We start from the raw sequence: 18,952 nt of genomic DNA, 5'->3' as shown, positions 1-18,952 counted from the left end.
TCTACATTTGTCGTTGTCAGTTTTAATATTTCGAACATCGCGATGACACGACTGACGATAGATGGTTTACGGTGAAAGTAAGCACGAATTGTAGTAAAAGTAGTCTACGTAGAGCGAACCGAAAGGATAAAAACTAGCAAGCTAGGAATAGTTTAGATAACTTCCGCGAAAGAATACGAGGGAAATGATTCGAACGGAACGAGAAGCATGAAACGGGTATGCGATGGAACGGACTAACCAACGAAGACCTCGAGCATCGTTTGTTCAGAATTTCATTCGTTTCGTGGAAAAGACTGTTATGTAAATAGTGTACACCGATCGGTGATCCTTCCGAGGAATCTAGTGGAACTTGCACAACCTTATATTGTCATAACTAGATCTCGCAGATTTGTTACGCAACCGAAGAGGGAAACTGGTGCCCCACGTCGTCCTTTCTATCCTTGCGATCTAATCGATTCTCTCTTTCTATTCTCTTCGTGTCCTTGTTAACAATGTCCAGATACAATTACCAACACCGTTCGTACTTGTCCCAAATACACGTTGACAGTACTATCCCTGAAGAGAAGAGACAGAGAGAGAGAGAGAGAGAGAGAGAGTATACGTGACATTGGTGGAAAGAATCGGAAGATAAAAGGCTTTCACCAAATTTAAACGTCTAATGTAACGTCGTGCCTTTACATTTGAATATCAATTAGAGAAATTGGACAGATGAATTTTTCCAGTTGGTGCATTCGAAGGGAAACAAAGTCGACAGTTAACAGTTGGTACAATTCGTAGAATTTCATTACGTAAGGAAGAAAAATATTCCACGGAAGGTCCGCTGCTGCTGCTGCTGCTGCTGCTACTGCTACTATTAAAAACCAGACCTTTCGCGTTGTTTTGCCAAGTTACATAAGCGAAAGTTTAACACGAGCCGACAGAACGACAACAGAACGCGAGACAACGCGACACGAGGATTTATAGTTGTATATCGTAGGTGTACGGTGGTACACACCGTGCGAATCGAGAGGATGAAAAGAGAAAGCGAGAAAAAGGTGAGTACAAACCTGTTTGAGACAATAGCGGAAATACTTACTTCGATCCAAGTATTTACGTTTTGCTCTTATTAGCGACGCAAGATTGTAACAAACACTTACCTGTTTCGTTGAGAATTGCGGCTAGGTGTCGTGTTTCCAGTGACGTTGCCTCCATTGTTGCTAACGTTACGGGTATTGCGTTCATCGGCAGAGGTCCTGGGCAGTCTAGGACTTCCAGCGAACACGATACCCAGCAGGCATGTGGTGAATATTACAGATTCTCTCATGATCGACTATCGACGGATGATGGAAGGAATATGAAAGATGATAAGAAAGAATGTAAGAAAGAAGGTATCCCGGGAGAAAAAGGGAAGCACAGCACGAAGAAAAATACGCGATTTGAAAAATTCCACACGTACCCACCACGCACACTCCCGACGAAGATCACTTTTCGTTCGATTAGCTGTTCGCATACAAGTTTTTCTTCTTTTCTTTGAGCGAAACATCCATTTAGCGTTAATGCGAAGGTGGTAAAGGAAGGACACGAATGCACCCACGAGGCGCTTTTTTAAAAATGCGCCTTTTTTTAAAACGAACAACACTTGCTGACACCGATGTGAGTTGTCGCACAAATATCACTCGATGTCGAAAGACGTTTCTCTATAAATAATCATTCGTTTCGTTTAATTGACCGCTATACTTTAGGCTGTTTACGATAAGAATCGTTGACAAGGAGCCACTTGGTAGCACTTCGCTTCGTTAATCACGGCGTTGATATCGAAAATAAGATACGCCGGTTTCGCTCCCTTTAGTTTCCCTTTACGTAGGATCGGACAGCGGGTTCCAAGCCGACGACACACGTACGTATACATATATACACACACGTGAACGGTGTTAGATAGAGACACGCGGCTGGGCCCGTCGTTGGTTTTTCTTCGACCGACACCGACATTTGGTGGATAATGGGGATTCTTCGACGAGAAGAAAAAGGAAAACGTCAAGCGAGTGTATTAGCGGCGAAGCGAAGTGTATCGGTGTGCGGCACGGCGCGTCGTATCTTGGAGGTAACTTTCGCGAGAGGAAACTGACGGCTCGAAAAATGCAACGCGATGCGTCTTACGAGTGACGAAAAAGAAAACAAAAGGGGAAAGACGCGAACCGTTAAATTACACGTGCGTTGTTACTGTTGTTCTCTTTCAATGTCTCCTCTCTCTCTCTCTCTCTCTCTCTCTCTCTCTCTCTCTCTCTCTCTCTCTCTCTCTCTGTATACGACTATACACGCAGCTCGTTCGTTCGTTCGTGACGAATCTCTCCCTCTGTACTAAAACGCTCGTTCCCCGTTTCTCAGAGGGCGGTTCTTGATTCTTGGTAAGATCTGTTTCTCCAGGAACGTGCGTACGACACTTGTTCGATACGAATCGAGAGAGAGAGGAAGAGAAACAGGGGAAGAGAGTGTGTGCGTGAGTGAGAGAGAGAGAGAGAGGGGAGCCAGAAATTTCTGCCATATACGGCAGTCTGTCGGCGCGTTTCTCTCGTCCTTCCGTTCTTGGGCACTTTGTCCAGCGTTGTCGATCCCTTTTACTGAAACAACGAACGAAATATGTACACAGCAATGGTAGAACAGGGCTGTGCGCACAGCGGCGTATCTTAGTTCCGATGCGAACGACGAGACTACCGACACCATGAACCACCAACGAGTCTATACGATCACCGCTCAACTGTAAGAGTTACTTTCACGTACATACGTATCCGTGCTAAAAGAGTAGCCTATACTTCTCCCCACTGATCTACCGACCATTCTGGTCTCTTTCCGTCCTTTCCCCGTGTAAAACTGCGATCCGATCTGAAGCGATTCGATCCGTTCGAATTCGTTCTGTTCCGTTCCATTCCGTTCCGTTCCATTCCGTTCTGCTGCCATCTCTCTTCCCTTTCCTTTCTCTTCACACCACACGGCTCTCCTCTCTCTTCTCATCCCCCTACCTTATCGATCCTGTCTTGGGTACATACTTACGTACGCGTTCCTTCCCTTTCTCTCCCTACCGCTCCCTTTCCTTTCCCTCGCCCCCTTTTCTGATCGACATTGCCAGAGGTGACGAGAAACGAACGGGGATAATTCTAACAGCTAGAAAGAAAGGTGAAACAGTCCGGAATCGAAGATCTTTGCCGCATACTATCGCATAAATCTTAACCCCGATCGGTTACAATGGACAACGTTTGAAAATTTTCAGTGGCAATTCACCGTTGTGGAACAGTATGCGTGGTAGAACGGTACCTAATTCTTTTTATATCAACCGACTGAAGGCAATGCACGTGTTGCTCGTTTCAAGCTAAGTACAGAAACCTAAGAAATGTACCAAGAATATAATACGAAGAAACGTAGTACATATGTACAAAGCTTGCGGGAAATCGATATTTCGAGAACATTGCAATCGTACGTTCTAAGAGAACGTCTCAGACTTCTCGCCTTGATCGGGTATCAGTTCGATTGTTGATCGAGAAATGAGAACATACCTACTTGGTATTGCTGGGAAATGTGCATTCCATGATTATCAGGGCGCATCGATGTTAGATATGCGTTAAAATTCCAAAGACGATGTTGAGAACGGAGAAAAGGAAACGTACGTATAACCGAAAGAAAATGGAGCTAACGAAGAAAACGCGATAATAAGAGAGAAGGAGGGAGAGAGCGGAAAGAGAATATGCGATAGCTGTCAGCGGTTCGTTTATCGATTGGAATAGAGTCCCCGGAATGTTATGCGTAAGCTGGATAAACGTGGAAAAGTGGCATAAAAGCGAACAGAGCCCGTTTGGCACGTTGATCTACCACCGACCGACCGGTTAACCGGTCGCTTGTCCGTTCGCCAGTCAGTTACATATCTCGTTCTATCGGCCTTTCGCGACTGACCCTCCACTCCCCTCCTCCTCCTCCACCTCTTCCTTCTCGTTGCCCACCCACCGTTAAAAAAATTGCATAAAGTCAGGCTACACTCGGCGCTTCGTCGTCAACTACGAACTGCGAATTCTCTTGGAAATGTGTACCCGTACAGTTGTTAACGTGGATGAAAAAAAAAAAATGCCTTAAAAAGAGAAATACCCTTCTAAAAATAAAAAATAAATTTTAGTGCACGAAAAGCATAGAAACAAAAGCATAAAAATTCCTACTGTATTTCGTTTATTAATTACAACGAACGTGAAATTATTACGACAGAGAAAGTAAGAGAGGAAATCGAATAGACGTGTGAATAATTAGAAATAACTTGGAGATTTATTCAATTATATCGTGTTTACGCGCGTGCACGCGTATTCCCGACAGACGACACTGTAGTTGTATCCTTATATGCTTACACGAATTTCCAATATACAAAATAACGACTCTTCTTCTTCTTCTTCTTCTTCTTCTTCTTCTTCTTCTTCTTCTTCTTCTTCTTCTTCTTCTTCTTCTTCTTCTTCTTCTTCTTCTTCTTCTTCTTCTTCTTCTTCTTCTTCTTCTTCTTCTTCTTCTTCTTCTTCGTCAACTAAATAGAAAATTTCGATATATAATACCACGAATGCGGCCTATCGATACACTTCACCACTTCCTCAATAGTACGGTCTCCGTGGGTTATTCTGGAACAAACGAAATTTCGTACGTGCACGAAAGAACGGAGTTCGTTTGAATTGTTAAAAATTCTTACCAAGGGATTAGGCCTAAATCTATAAGCGAGCATCATCCTCTTTCTATAGGCGTCGAATTCGTCGTCGTCTCTGGATACACCATCCGGTCTTTCGGAACCTAAACCAGCACTGTCGAATCTATTGGTCGCTCTATAGAAAGGGAGAAGAATATCGTGCCGAACGTCGTGTTAAAGAGGATGATGAGCATTTACACTGAATATTTACCTAACTTTCGGATTACTCACTTATTAATAGGTTCGATGCGACCGTTACCTTCGCTGCCTAAACCTTGCCCTTCGCTCCAACCAAGTTTTTGCAACATCTGAAATCCTAAAGAATCGAACACGACGCGTTTTTATTCCTAGTTATCGAATTAATAGTCTGTGTAATGGACACGCACGCACGCACGCACACACACACACCCACACACACACACACCTATATTATCTTCTTTTAGCTTGTACTCTTTGTAATCGCTGAGATCGGGTTCTTTTCCCTGCTTGACCGCGTTATATTGTTCCATAAATTTTTTAAGTTCATCCGGCGGTAAGAAATCGCCGATATGATGTTTTCCTTCCGCTTGCGCCGTCAGCTCTTCCGCCCACATTTGAGTAGCCTCCATCTCGGCAGACCGAAGTTTGTGCTCCCAGGTACCACCCTCCGTTTCTTCGTCGCTGTCGTATTCGTATTTATGTTTTCCCTGTGCTTCCAAACGTCTTACTTCTTCCCTTTTTCTCAGCAGATTTTGATAAAGAAGATTTATCTGGGCGAGAGTGTTGCATTATTAAGATTATTAATGTGCAAAGTGGAAATTGTAACAGGCGATAGTTAACGGAGAAAAAGAGAAAGAGAAAAATCTATTAGGATACGGAATATTTGAAGGATGAACCAGTGTAATCACCTTGTAATGATCCTCCGCTTTTTTCCATTGTTCCTCGGTAAGATCCAACGTACCGAAAGTTTGTCGTGCGTACTGTATCAAGGCTGGATCGTTTCGCGAAATTTTCGTCAACATAGGATTCTTTGTTTCCGTACGCTGCTGCACCTTAGCTGATCGAATTATAACGGCCGGTTGTCCAATTTGCCCAGGAATCGCGATACCTGGCTGTGAGAAGCTGCTACTGCTTTGTTGTTGTTGTTGTTGTTGTTGTTGTTGTTGCTGCTGCTGCTGTTTGTTATGACAGGCTAATGTGTTTATTTCTGCTATATGCACCTTATTATCCGCATCACCCCAGCGACTACGCCTTTTTCGTTTACGTTCTTCTCTGTTGTTGTCCTCTTTAAACCGGTCTGTACTATAATTGTTCTCGCTCTCTCTCTCTCTTTTCCTTTCTGTTTCATTTCGGTTTCAACGTTCAACGAGAAGAAAATGAGATGAAAAGATTATGTAATTTCGTAATGATCAACGTACAGCATCTCGGTTCGAACACCGCACACGTACCTTGCGACGAAACATGTTTATTAGGTGTAACTGCTTGATCGCAATCCTCGTTATCGCTTAAAGCTTCTTCCGGACAGTAGGGTTCCGCGCCGCTGTTTTTACATTCCTTCGTGGATTTTTCTGCCCGAAACTTTGCCACCAACCCCCTGTACTGTAGATAGGCTGCACTTTGCTTTTGGTGCAGAAACCTTGATTAAAACAATACTTAAGACTCTGGCGAGTAACATAGTCTCCTAAATTAGATTCCTTTAGGTTAAAACTTAGAAAGAAAAATACAGATAGATAGATAGATAGATAGATAGATAGATAGATAGATAGATAGATAGATGGATAGATAGATAGAGATAGAGATAGAGATAGAGAGAGAGAGAGAGTGATAGCAGCAAACGGACAGACAGAGAAAAAGAAGAATGAAGCATTAGACGCGAATGACGGTTAGCCATTTTGGTACAACGCAACACGAATCGTCGAATTTGCAATTTTATTTACGGTCATATACGTTATAAGTTGCGAAATAATTTCGAAAAGAAACGTGGTACAGTACGTATCGTTGAATATTATCGATACCATTTTTCGTAACCCCCCCCGTTAAGTTACCGTACACGTATACGTATTGCAAAACATGTTGTTCGACCTAGGTAAAAAATTAGCATTACAGTAAAGGAAAAGTGAAAAATGGAAAATGAAAAACGAACGATAAGACGACGCGACGCGACAGGGCGGGAGGGGACGCGTTAAGACACGAGACGGGGACCAGTGAGGACAGTAGTTACCATAATTTAGGATCTTGGGCATTCTTCTCTCGCGCTTCCTGTTCGATTTCATCCCCACAGTCAGCGACGATGCGTGCCAGCTGCTCAGCCTCTACGGGACACACTTAGAAGCCTTTGTCAGACATGCGTAACAACGCTAAAAACTCTGGTTTTTGTTTTTGTTTCTGTAGCGTAGAACACGTATGTATTTGGTCTACACAAGACTCGATCCGCGCGAATTTTTGCTTTTGCACGTATTTCAGATTTTCCCACGCGAGTCTCTTATTTAGTTCGGCGTATCGCGCGCGCGCGCGCACGCACGCCCGCTTACATGCTCTTGTTGATTGAGTGAACAAGTAATCCATTTAAACAGCGAATAGGCTTGTTCTCTGCGTAAAGATCAAGACGCGGCGGCGATACGTCGAAACGAAGAAAAGAAATGAAAATATAATCGACATATCGTACCTAGCTGTTCAGAGGCTCGTAGACCGGACAATGGCCTCACCGGTGGTGGCACTTGTATGTTAGGTGGTCCCATAGGTACCTGAGTGACTTGATTAGGAAGAGGATAACTGGTCGGGAAGGAGGTGGTACGTTCGGTGGTGGGATGTTCAAATTTGGCGGTGGAATTGTATTTATACTGGACTGAACGGGGGGTGGAGTGGACATCATCACGGGCGGTATCACGTTCGGCGGTGGAACGTTTGGTACGTTGGACGCGTTCGGCACACTGACCACGATTGTCTGCGAGGCCGGGATGGACATAATATTCGGTGGCATTTGTGTCATCGCTGGTAACATGTTCGGGGGAGGGATATTTGGAGGCGGTAAATTTGTAGGCTGTAACGGTGTAGGAGGTGGCACACCGCACTGCCGTCCAGACGAAAGTACGTGCTGTTGTTGCGTGCTGGGTACCGAAGCCGAGCTTGACGATACCAACACCGTGGACGATAATGATGGTAATGGTAAAAGGGTCGACGGCGATGGCGATGACGACAACGGCAACGGCAACGACGACGTAGATGATGATGATGACGATGACGACGACGACGACAATAATGAGGAGGTTGCTGATGATGATGATGATGATGATGATGATGATGATGATGATGATGATGATGATGATGATGATGATGATGATGATGATGCCGACGACGACGACGACGACGTGGACGATAACGATAACGATGACGGCGATGAAGACGAGGTGAACGATGACGGAAGCTGTGGGGCTGTTGACGTCAATGAAGGCGAGCAGGACGAGGAGGAGGAGGAGGAAGTACAGGAGATTGCAGAGACGGAGCAAGAGGTTGAGGAGGAAGTACAGCAGGAAGAGGAAGAGGATGATAATGATAATAATGGCGGTGGCGACGATAGCAGTAAGGGGGACGTCTTTGAGGACGTTAACGACGTTAAGGACGACGAGGAAGATGACGGAGGTGCTAATGGAATTGGTGGAGGTGGTGGTGGTGGTAAACTTTGTAAATTAGGTGGCACCGTCCGAGAAATATGCATATTTGGCGGAGGTATGTTGGTATTTGGTGGAAGAGATTGCACTGAAGAAGGAGTTGGAGGTGGAGGTGGACGAATCGAATGCTGTGGTGATATTTGCATTCTTGGATCAGTGGCTCGGTCATCCAGGCCAGGGTAAGCATTGCACATACTTTTCGGAGGAGGCATTTTTGACAAATTTGGAGGAGGTACGTTGGTTACGATATTCCTTATGTTTGGCGGTGGTATGCCAGTGAGATGATGCATCATAGGCTGAGATGCGAGGGAAGGAATGGCAGATGGATTTCCATTTCGAGAAAGAAACTGTTGATGACCGTGTTGCGTACGCTGTCCATTCGGAGACACTTGATTAAACGAACGTCTGGCTTCTGGACTCTGAGAGGTTGGGCGTCTGGTAGGAGACGGACTGGAAGAAGAGCTGTGTCTTTTATCGGAACCCTTCTCCCAACGAGAATCTTCCCTTCTGCGGTCCCTTCTGTTCTCCCAATCTCTATTTCTGTCGTTATTTCTTCTTCGTTCCTTATCTTGTGTACTCTCCTTGACCCTTTCTTCTTTTTTCTCTTCAGATTTCAAAGGAAACATAGATTCTGCTTTCCCCGTTCCCTTGTTACTTGCAATTCTTTTGAACTGATCCAAAAAGCTACCGTCGTTGGCAAACAAATTAACAGTTTGCGATACTACTGGTTTCTCTTCTTCTTTTCTGCAATAACGCATAATCTTTCTGTAAGACATCGTCGAACCAGAATAGCAAATTGATAGGTAATTTGTTTTTCTTTTTTTTTTTACAAACAACTGTGTAACACAGGTGTTGAATAATATAATTTTACTGATTCGTTTGCATTGGTGAATTATTAGTTCAAATACCGTAGTGCAGTTTTAAAGCTGAACTGGTGTTGAAAATATTACTGCGATTAATACGGTACGTTATAATTTTATCGAGAAATTATCGTCGGTATTCTGACCTGAAGCGTTCCATTTGTCATTTCGTTCACGATAGAGATGTTGTGTAAATTAACGAACGAAGATTAACGTGGAATTACAGAGGAAAGGGAAGGGGAGGGAAACGTGGGAAATTTATTGCAAACTTTATATCGTATTCGCATCTGTAGATACTAATCTTGAAAACAATTCGAAACGTAAATTGTAGCTACTTACTTGGTAGAGTTAGCTTTATTTCCTATTAAATTCGGGGCTAATGCAGTTGTCTTTCTCAAATTTTCCACAGCTTCTTTCGCTTTTTGCTCCTGCATCTTCGCTTGTATCTCAAGTTTCTTCTGCTGAATAATCTGTTCTTGTTTTGACATTTGCGCGAAACGTTCATTTCGTGATGTTTTCGAAACGAATGGATCAGAACCTTTCACACCGCGATACGCCATATTTGTTATGTCGCAGACGACTCTCCACCAGACTCGACGATACCTCGACTTAAAGTCGACTAATAATTCTGGTATCGCCGTAGCAGCACTATCGCTCTAGCAGCAGCGCTAGCGTGGTTAAACATCGGACGACGTAATTTGGATGGTAAAAATCGTGAATTATTTCCATAATATGTATGCGTACAGTTGAAATTGAAAAAAATTAACACGAACAAGGTATTGGGGGCGGAATCGCTATTTTATGCTATTTAGTTATCTCAAATATATCTGAGAACTCTGTTTATTTTTACCGATCGAGTAAATTAGTTGTTGGAAGAAATAATTCGAATAACGATACCGCACAGACGGACGACGTACAGGCACGAACGACGTACAGGATCTCAGAACCACCTTGCATTCTATGGGACTTTTCGTCAGGGGCTTTGCGGCCGAGAAGACTCTTACCATTTTCATGTCGCTACCAATGTTACCGATTCAGCATAGAATAGGATTGTAACGTTAGTAGTGGTTGGAATTGGAATTAAACGTAACTATGAAATTACAAATAAAAAAATAACGCAATTGTTTATCGGTAGATGATTCGCGTCACGTGTACGTGTTTTACTGCTATCGAAATATCGTGAACAGTTCTACACAATATAATCCGATATACGTGCAGTATGTATCTTTATACGCAAATTTAATAAAAGAGGATGTCTTTACCGAATCTTTTACCTCGTTTTTTACCATCTTCGATGGTTGTAATTCGCCGCTTTATATCGTAGAGGGCATAACAAAAACTCAGATACTTTAGTACGTTGTACATACTCTGTACATATTTCAGAACGTTGGTCAGAAAAATACATTAGGCGTTAGATCTATCCTGTACCTCGTTTGTGGTGATACAATCGGCATCGGGGCACCTTTTCACATTCTTATCCGTTGCGAAAACGTCCGATGTGTATGTTGATTCGTAACTATGGTCAGAGGGTACGTTGTTGATGTATTCGGCTGCGTACAGTAATCGTATACTGTAGGTACTTACTTATGTATTATAAAAAAATATACTAAATAGGTACAACTATGCCTAGGCTCCTGTATTTTGTGCCCATTTAGTGTCGATAAGTGACATTCGCGTTTTGTGCAGTTTTACAGATATTATAAGTAAATACTACATATTATATAAATTAGTACATGAAAGTTCGAAATTACTCGAGCCAAATGGATAAATATTTAACGATATTAGGAAAAAAGGTAAGTAATGGAGAAAAAAGTAAATGGAAAGTTGCGTAAATGTACATATGTACATACATATGTATGTGGCTAAACGAAGAGGAGAAGAGCAGTGCGGCATGGCAACGAGAGAATACCAAAATTAACTAATTTTTATAAAGATCGCATCCTTTTGTTAAACGAACACGTTGACGCGAATAATATACTACATATGTACTTACATATATACGTATATTCCATACGTTGACTTAACTCTTGTACATATTCTTGCCTGCGTAACAACATAAAACAAACACGAAGCAAGTAAATCGATTGAATTACACATATGTATACAGCATCTAAACGTTGAAGTCGAAAGGATGACCATCGAACAAGAATACCTTCCACGACAAACGACGTTGATCGAAAACATCAAGTTGCTCTGTTATTTGATTAAGGATAAAGGGAAGAAGCCGTGTCTGAAGGAGGAAGAAGTAACTCGAAAGAAAAAGTTAGCGGATGTTGCGAGAAACGTTGAGAAAGCTACCGTCGAAGTAACACGTACGTAAAATTGTACATAAACGGACGAAAGAACGTATGCGTAAACGATAATACCGATGCGATTGGAAAATTAGTAGAGAGAAAAATGAACCGGTAAACGTGTTCCCTGACAGAATGGACGTTTGCGGTTCTGGAAAAGAGATTAGACTTTAAGCAGTTCCAGCGAAATGTTGAAATAGATTGGAAAGCAGCGGAGTTGGCGAAGAAGAATATCGAGGAAAATTCGAAGGAAGTATTAAGGGCAGAAAGGTGAGTAACGTTCCCGCTTTCCTACACGTAAGGCTATCGTTGATATAGCGAATTAAAAACGCACATCGCGTGTATATGTACATACACGTCGCGTCGTTTACAATGTTACCGTACGAAATTGACACTGTTAAAATGTTGCAGTGCGAAATTCTCATCAGCGATGTCAGCTGTAAATTTGCAGAGCAAAACGCGGAAAAAATCGATGCAAACCGAAATGCAATTGTTGGATTCTCGTTTAAAATCTATCAACGAAATACGTTGCTGGAGAAAGAACGATTTATATAACGCACGGTAAAAGTTCAACTTTTAAACGTGCAATGCCCCGCCGCCACCTTATTATTCTTTTCTAAAGCGTTTTTTGTTGTTGTTGAATATAATGCAACAGTTACAAAGCGGGGAAACGGTGTTCGGATCAATTGATCAAATACGACAACGTTATCGGAGAAGTTTACGCGTACAAAATGACTCTTCTGTCCGAGAAAGATTTTCTCGAAAAAGAGTACGCGATTATTCAGGTTTGTTCCCAACAGCTATTACATACAGTTTGAACATATGTATGTACGTTATGTGCATATGTATGTATTATACTCATACGGTGTAGTATAAATTTTCTTGCAGGATCGGCTTATCGCGCAACGTAGTTTGTATAAAGGATTGAAGGAGGAGTACGAATCGAACAGAAGAGAAGCTTTCTTGACAAAATTGAAGGAGTTTCGTCGAAATCGTGCGGCAAAGATAATTCAACGAAATTGGAGAATATATAATGCTCGCGCGTCCTACAGAAAAAAGTGGAGAAGCAGAAAATAATAATTCAGAAAGGGGTAAAACGAAGTGTGAGATTGAAAGATTTCTGGATACGTTTCGTGTGAACGGATATAGGAACTGTACGACGATCTTTAGTAAAAATACATCGTTCCTAACAATGGTAACGATAATGACTATCGTTAGACTGATTATCTAATTATTAAGTATTCAACTATATTGATCTTTTGCTATGTTTAGAATCTCTCTCTCTCTCTCTCTCTCTCTCTCTCTCTCCCTCTCCTTCTCTCTCTCTCTCTCTCTCTTTCCTCCCCTCCTGCCAACTTTCATTTTCACCTCTTTCTCCATCGACTTTCTTTCGTTTACACTGGCAAATATTCCAATGATGATTGCACTTTGAGGAAAATGTGTAACGTTTGTAATACGACGATTGGTAGAAATGGACGAATAACGTGGAAAAAATATTGCCAGAGAAGAGGAAGAAGCACGAAGTCGAAGGAGGCGTGTGTGTGTGTGTGTGTGTGTGTGTGTGTGTGTGGAAGAAAAAGGGTAAGGGAGGAGTAGAAATCGGTTGTCGATTGGACAAACAGTTGGAAAAGCGACGAACGATAGAGAAAGGGTGGTAAACCGCACAACTGGAAAGCAGATAGTTAATAGTCGCGCGGTGTTCGACGCATGCTCCGAAACGTTTCCCCGGGGTGATATTCAGTGAGGCAAACCGAGCCAGTAGCCGAGGCTGGCAGACGTTCGATCGTTACCAAGTGAATTACAGTGGTTGAGTGTACCGCGAAGCACAATTTGGATATGCGTATCGATCGTTATCGTTCTCACATACGCGACCTCCCTTTCTACTGGTAGAAATATCTACTGGTAGCAACAGCAGCGCAGCTTCTCACATTTACTTTGCGCCGACAATATTATAATCTTTCGCCTCGTTCGAACCAAGAGTGAGTGGAGCGAGTGTGCGTCTGCTTGCGTGGGTGTGTGCGACGGGCGGGGAGGAAAGAAAGAAAAAGAACGGTAAAAATGCTGATAGTGCTGAAATGATAGAATTCCACGTAGAAGGAACAGAAATTAACTGATTAAGGATAACGGGGTAGCTAGAGAAGGATCGATTCGGGTGAGGGTGTAACGGTGTATTCCGTAAGAATGCCTACGGAGAATCATTCCGATGCATACCGGCATTGAATAATCCAGTCTCTCCGTTGTAAAACGAATGCGCACCACCTGTAGCTCGATATCTACGCTCAAAAGGTCAATCGCCTTTCCATCGAGATTCTTCACAAATGTAAGTCCGAATCTACGTACACTCGTATGGAAATATTGTTCCAAGTCTCTTTCACCGTCGAGTATTTCAAAAGTTACTTGATCTTCCGATACACATACATACATATACTATAGTTACGCTATTTTTTCATTTACTCGTTGAAAATTTCATTTCTATCACTATTGTGTCGTAATATAACGTGGTCAGAAAGAAGAGAGGTATGGATTTCAGTTAGATAGCTGTTTGTCTTCGTTTCAACTTTGAAAAGCCGAAAAAGGAGTTCGGTTTACAAACTGATTTTTCGCAACACATCACACAACTGATTGTACCGCTGATTGATCGAGAATAATACATGGGGAATACGTTGTTAATTTGAATTGGAGCTGTCTCGTTGTCGTATTTCTACTTATTTTTGTGTAATTTGAATGGTATGATGTCTGCCGTTTCAACAGGAACCAGGGAAAACGGGAAAAAGGAGGAAAAGGGGGAAAAGAAGAAGGAATAGAAAAGAAGAAAAGATAAGAGAAGAGGGAGTATAGAGAAATCTAATACGATTTCCCTTCTTTCGTTGTGGCAAGTCGAGCAATACCTATTATTAATATAGTATTACGAACAGTAACAATAATGTTATCAGCAGCACGTTACTCCGACCTGAATGAATTTTAACCAAATTGTTTTAATTGCTTTGCTTGGAATTCTTAATAGGATGGATATTTCACACGCGTACCATAAAGGTGCTACGCGGGTCGGAAGTGATCATTGGAAGGAAGCGTCGAAACGTATAAACGATGACCGCAGGAACAAACAATACTTGTGGCAAATGGAGCATGGAGGAGCGGGAAAATATTTTAACGAGCGGAACTCTAGAAGAGAAAAAGGAAGCTTTCAAAGACGACGAAGAGTTGATGAGAGAAACTACGAAGTTTGTGAACGATGTTATACAAACGGCGAGCACGGAGGCCACTAAGAGAAAAGTCTATTCAGAGGTAAACAATTTTTCTCCGTGATACGTGAAAAACCAAAACCGTCGAGAACGACGAGTGTTGGGCTGACCATTTCGTTTCGTGTTTCAGAAAGGTGATGCCAATGAAGGTAAGCATATACATATATTGTACATACATATGTATATATGTGAAACAACCGTATCCGAACGGAACAAGGAAGGAAACGGAGAGAGAGAGAGAGAGAGAGAGAGAGACAGAGAGAGACAGAGAGAATTCTCGTTTGAAATTAATTCTATGAAATTAAATACGTGCAAGTAATATACGCAGCTATAATCGAATCTCGCTCTCTTTCTCTCACGATTATTCCCCAATTGGCTGGTGAAACGAAACGAGGAAAAATGTGTGTTTGCGTAGGAAGTAGACTGAAAGGTATCGCTGGTTGGAATCGTCGTGTACGTGAATTCTGCAGTCGAGTACTGAACGTGCTCTGTCTATGCTTCAACAACAATGGTAAATCGTAGAAAGCGTTTGGAATTTAGTAATTATGCGCGAAACTACCACCATATTTCGATACACACGATACATTATATACACATACATACTTGTACTTACTTATGTACCTTCAATTTCTAATCATCGCTCGTCAGCAGACTAATTATTTACGCACAACTCTCATATCCGTATTAGCGTTACGTACGACGATGAATGATTTTATGTTCGAGGACGGATCGAAAATCAGATTCTCTTTACTTTGCGAATTAGGAGTATTATTTTATAGTTTGCGAAAGCTTAAACAAGACGGGGCGTTTTTACTCTCTTCTCTGTTTGGTGTTTCGGTCGAATTCGTATTTGTCGCGATAACTTTGAATCTGTATCGAAACTGTAATCACTCTGCAGAAGAAAAGAAGAAGCAAAGAAGGTGGATAATGATTTTATTAGAAGAACGAGCAACGGAAAGAAAAAAAGAAAACTCGTGTGTATGTGTTTGCTGTTGGTTTGACTCGGTCGACGTGGATCGAGTCGTCGATCGATGTACGATGTACGATAATATTTGCAATATTATGCGTCAGAGATGCGTTGTTATAGGAGATGTAATGTACGAGAAGTTTCTACTATGGATAACAACGATCGATGACATATCCCCCTTTACGTTTTACCTAGAAACGCGTACGTAGGTATTTTATCGAGTTGAACGAGAAGCACGCGATTCGATTCAGTCGATAACGAATCAACGTTTCGAGAGATTCAACAGAGAGACAACGACACAGTTCGATACTTTGAGAGAATAATTAAGACGTCCTCGTTCATTTTCATCGGCGGCGATCAGTTAGAACGCATGCGTCTCGTGTTCAACTTGCATCTTATCCTCGTACCCTGTAGTATCGCAGCTATCATAGTAGCAGCTAATCAAATCTCACCTAGCATGCGTGGAAATGCGTAACAGCGTAATAGCATAATCATTTCAAATGCGCACACTCGTCCTCATTCTTACTTGGTAAACTTACTCCATACCAATTATACATACATACATACATACATGTACTTGCCTCTACATGAAAGATATGTAGTTGGAATACACGGTGTCATCTCGATACTCGTTTCGTCCAGCAATTTCTGTCTCTCTATTTCTCTGTATTGTTATTCGATGTGCATGCGTGAGTATACGAGGACAGAAAACGATGTATCGAGATAATAACATTGATTGTTGTGCACGTTGTAACCACCAGATTATACGTATCGTGATATTTGCGTAATATTACTTATTATTACCAGAAAGGACGTATGTATATTGTACTATTAGAATACTATCTATTCTTTTCATAGAATTACTTGGCTGGACGTCGTACCGGTATCGCTTCACGAGACCTTAATCGCTCGCTGCCTTCCAGAAAATTTACTATGTATAAGTATTGTACTATATTTTGTCAAGTAATCGTCGATTCGACGACCGATCGAATAATAGTAGGAATATTTGCCGCCTTTTTCTGAGTATGTAATACGAATTAACCAACCATCGGTTCATCTTCGTCCGTTCATCGTTCGATGAAACTTATTCTTTACCAGCGAGAAAAAGCTTATTCGCGAGAAATCCACGTGTACTTATGCACGTATCCACCTTAATGTGTCTTGTGCAGATAAAAGGTAGTGTACCCTTGATATAAAATCGGCGAAGAAGATGAATGTCAATGTGAAAGAAATTAGTTGTTGTTCGTTGACTATGTGTAACAGTTAGACCTTGTGCTGTTCATCCTTTGCGTAACAATGATGATATGTACATATATTTCGACGAAAATAAAACAGAAAGTAGGAACCGAAAGGGTGAGGAGAATGAGCGAACGAGCGAGCGAGTGAGCGTGCACAAGTCTGTATGCAGAGAAGAAGAGAGAGAGAGAGAGAGAGAGAGAGAGAGAGAGAGAGAGAGAGAGAGAGAGAGAGAGTAATATCTGAATTCATCGTGCAATTACTCGATGTGGGATCAAAATTAAAAAAACCTATCGACTGACAATCAAACAGAGTACATACATTGCATATGCGTGCAAATATATTTACACAAACGTACGCAATCGTGAAAAATTTATTCCTCTTTGAAAATATCTCTGCTATGTATTATACATACATATGTGTCGTGGCAAAGGACCGATCGTAGCGTAATAATAATCGTTCGTAGCGAAACGTAGCAAAGAAGAAAAGATAAGAAGAAAACGATGGTGTATCAACTATACATATGTATATTTGTGTGCTTGCACCTGTATCTACATATACATTAACGATATCTTACTGTAAGTTGTACGCATAAATAAACCGATCTCGTGTATGTATATCTGTTAATAAATATATAAATGTAAATAAAACGGGTTGCATTTTATTTTCATTTATACTTGGAATCGTTATACATACTTCTCTACGCATAAGAGAAAAAGTAAGCGGCACGTTTACGATGCTACTATTGCTCGTTCACTTGATCACCGTTGTTACTGGCCGTCACAACTGGTAAATTGTACGTCGAATTAAACGACTGTGCAAAACACAAGCGTGGTTGTGAAGCGTCAAGAAGATGACGATAATAAGAAAAATAAAACTTTGAAGACTGTAAGAGAAAGAAGAGATTAGGCTATGACTATAGGAAATAATTTGGTTGCTATGGAAAGTTATGTACATATGTACATACAACGTACGATGTGTTCTCTAGGTTAAGAGAAACGGAACCAAAACGGAACGGTTGCTAACCAAAACGGAAGTGAGAAACGAATAATGTTATTGAACGGTTTTACCGTTACGAGGTTGAGTAAAAAAGAAGCATTCACGCGTATTGCGGTAGAGGATTGAGAAGCAATATAAACTCTGCGAAAATGTATAAGTATTTATCGCTCTGTCGAGAAAGAGAAAAGTTTCGTGTTCAACTTCTTGATACTATAAAGAAGAAGAAGCAGGAGGAAGTTTGGAAGTCGCACGAATGTTTGGAAGAAAGAGAAAGAGAGAAAGAGGAGGAGAAGGAGGAGGAGGAGGAGGAGGAGGAGGAGGAGGAGGATATTTTGCGATACTACTATTATTTAACAGAAGGTATCGATGATGCTTACGTAGGATCAATGGATGTCGATCTCCTCGGAAACATTTTAAAGCGTGTCCCCATGAAATGGAAAGAAAAGTTTAAGAAATCCTTAAATGGTTTGGTGAAAGAAGTTAAAGAGGCATATGTGTTAAATGTGAAGAAATCGGTTATAGAATTTGTCATCGGAGATTCGTTGTATTCCTCGTTAAATCAGGTAAAATAAGCATAAGAGGGGGAAAGAATCGATCGAAAGAAGAAGAGGAAGAATCGAACAACCAATAATATTGTACTGTTTCAGTTGATTGCGTTCGAGAAGGGTGATGAAAAATTAGAAAGAATTGAATTTCCGAAAGAACACGCGATCAACTATCGACGGAAGAGAGGAAATCTAGAGAGAAGAATTCTATTATATCGTCCTGTTATGCAACGAATTTTAGATTACTGGCAGCGAGAATTCAGGTTGGTCTGATCAGCAGGTTGGTTCAGGATCAGGACAAAGAATAATAATTTACGTTGGTACGTAACAGCGGGAGAAAACTTGTAGAGGGAGATCAACTGGCGGAATGCGACACGTCGTACGACCTTTCAAGTTTCGAGAGAATCATTTTAAAGATGTGCCATAAGACAAAGGAGGATCTTATCAAACACTGGTTGCCGAAAATTCAAAGGATATTGAT

At 41.6% G+C, this 18,952-nt stretch overlaps 4 protein-coding genes across 4 annotated transcripts in view; 2 read left to right on the top strand and 2 right to left on the bottom strand.

Moving 5' to 3' along the window:
* Nucleotides 1–1,454, bottom strand: part of LOC108577187 (angiopoietin-4) — a 4,623-nt gene extending 3,169 nt beyond the window's left edge. Inside the window, exon 1 of the mRNA XM_017940299.1 lies at nt 1,137–1,454. Within this exon, the coding sequence (XP_017795788.1) occupies nt 1,137–1,303 (167 nt within the window). The 5' untranslated portion in view covers nt 1,304–1,454. The remainder of the gene's footprint in view (nt 1–1,136) is intronic.
* Nucleotides 1,455–4,516: 3,062 nt separating this feature from the next.
* On the bottom strand, nt 4,517–9,794 carry LOC108577214 (arp2/3 complex-activating protein rickA). The gene is given in 12 exon segments (XM_017940346.1): nt 4,517–4,622; nt 4,691–4,820; nt 4,916–5,000; nt 5,109–5,433; nt 5,572–5,788; nt 5,840–5,988; nt 6,143–6,299; nt 6,885–6,975; nt 7,329–7,442; nt 7,445–7,775; nt 8,340–9,075; nt 9,531–9,794. Coding segments are annotated over 12 exon segments (2,583 nt in total). The 5' UTR covers nt 9,752–9,794; the 3' UTR covers nt 4,517–4,595.
* Nucleotides 9,795–11,251: 1,457 nt separating this feature from the next.
* Nucleotides 11,252–12,652, top strand: LOC108577186. Its single transcript, XM_017940298.1, has 6 exons — nt 11,252–11,503; nt 11,617–11,752; nt 11,894–12,043; nt 12,138–12,267; nt 12,371–12,481; nt 12,632–12,652. Exons 1-6 carry the CDS (start codon nt 11,323–11,325, stop codon nt 12,650–12,652), a joined length of 729 nt encoding a protein of 242 aa, XP_017795787.1. The 5' UTR covers nt 11,252–11,322.
* A 1,843-nt stretch (nt 12,653–14,495) lies between these two features.
* On the top strand, nt 14,496–16,733 carry LOC108577192. The gene is made up of 4 exons (XM_017940307.1): nt 14,496–14,767; nt 14,855–14,873; nt 15,140–15,235; nt 16,550–16,733. The coding sequence occupies exons 1-4, from the start codon at nt 14,570–14,572 to the stop codon at nt 16,594–16,596; spliced, it is 360 nt and encodes a 119-aa protein (XP_017795796.1). The 5' UTR covers nt 14,496–14,569; the 3' UTR covers nt 16,597–16,733.
* Nucleotides 16,734–18,952: the final 2,219 nt, after the last annotated feature.

Source organism: Habropoda laboriosa, unplaced genomic scaffold (genome assembly GCF_001263275.1).
Source record: "Habropoda laboriosa isolate 0110345459 unplaced genomic scaffold, ASM126327v1 scaffold597, whole genome shotgun sequence".
Taxonomy (NCBI): Eukaryota; Metazoa; Arthropoda; class Insecta; order Hymenoptera; family Apidae; genus Habropoda; species Habropoda laboriosa.
Note: the sequence above shows the minus strand (reverse complement) of the source record. Positions and strands in the feature narration are given on the sequence as shown.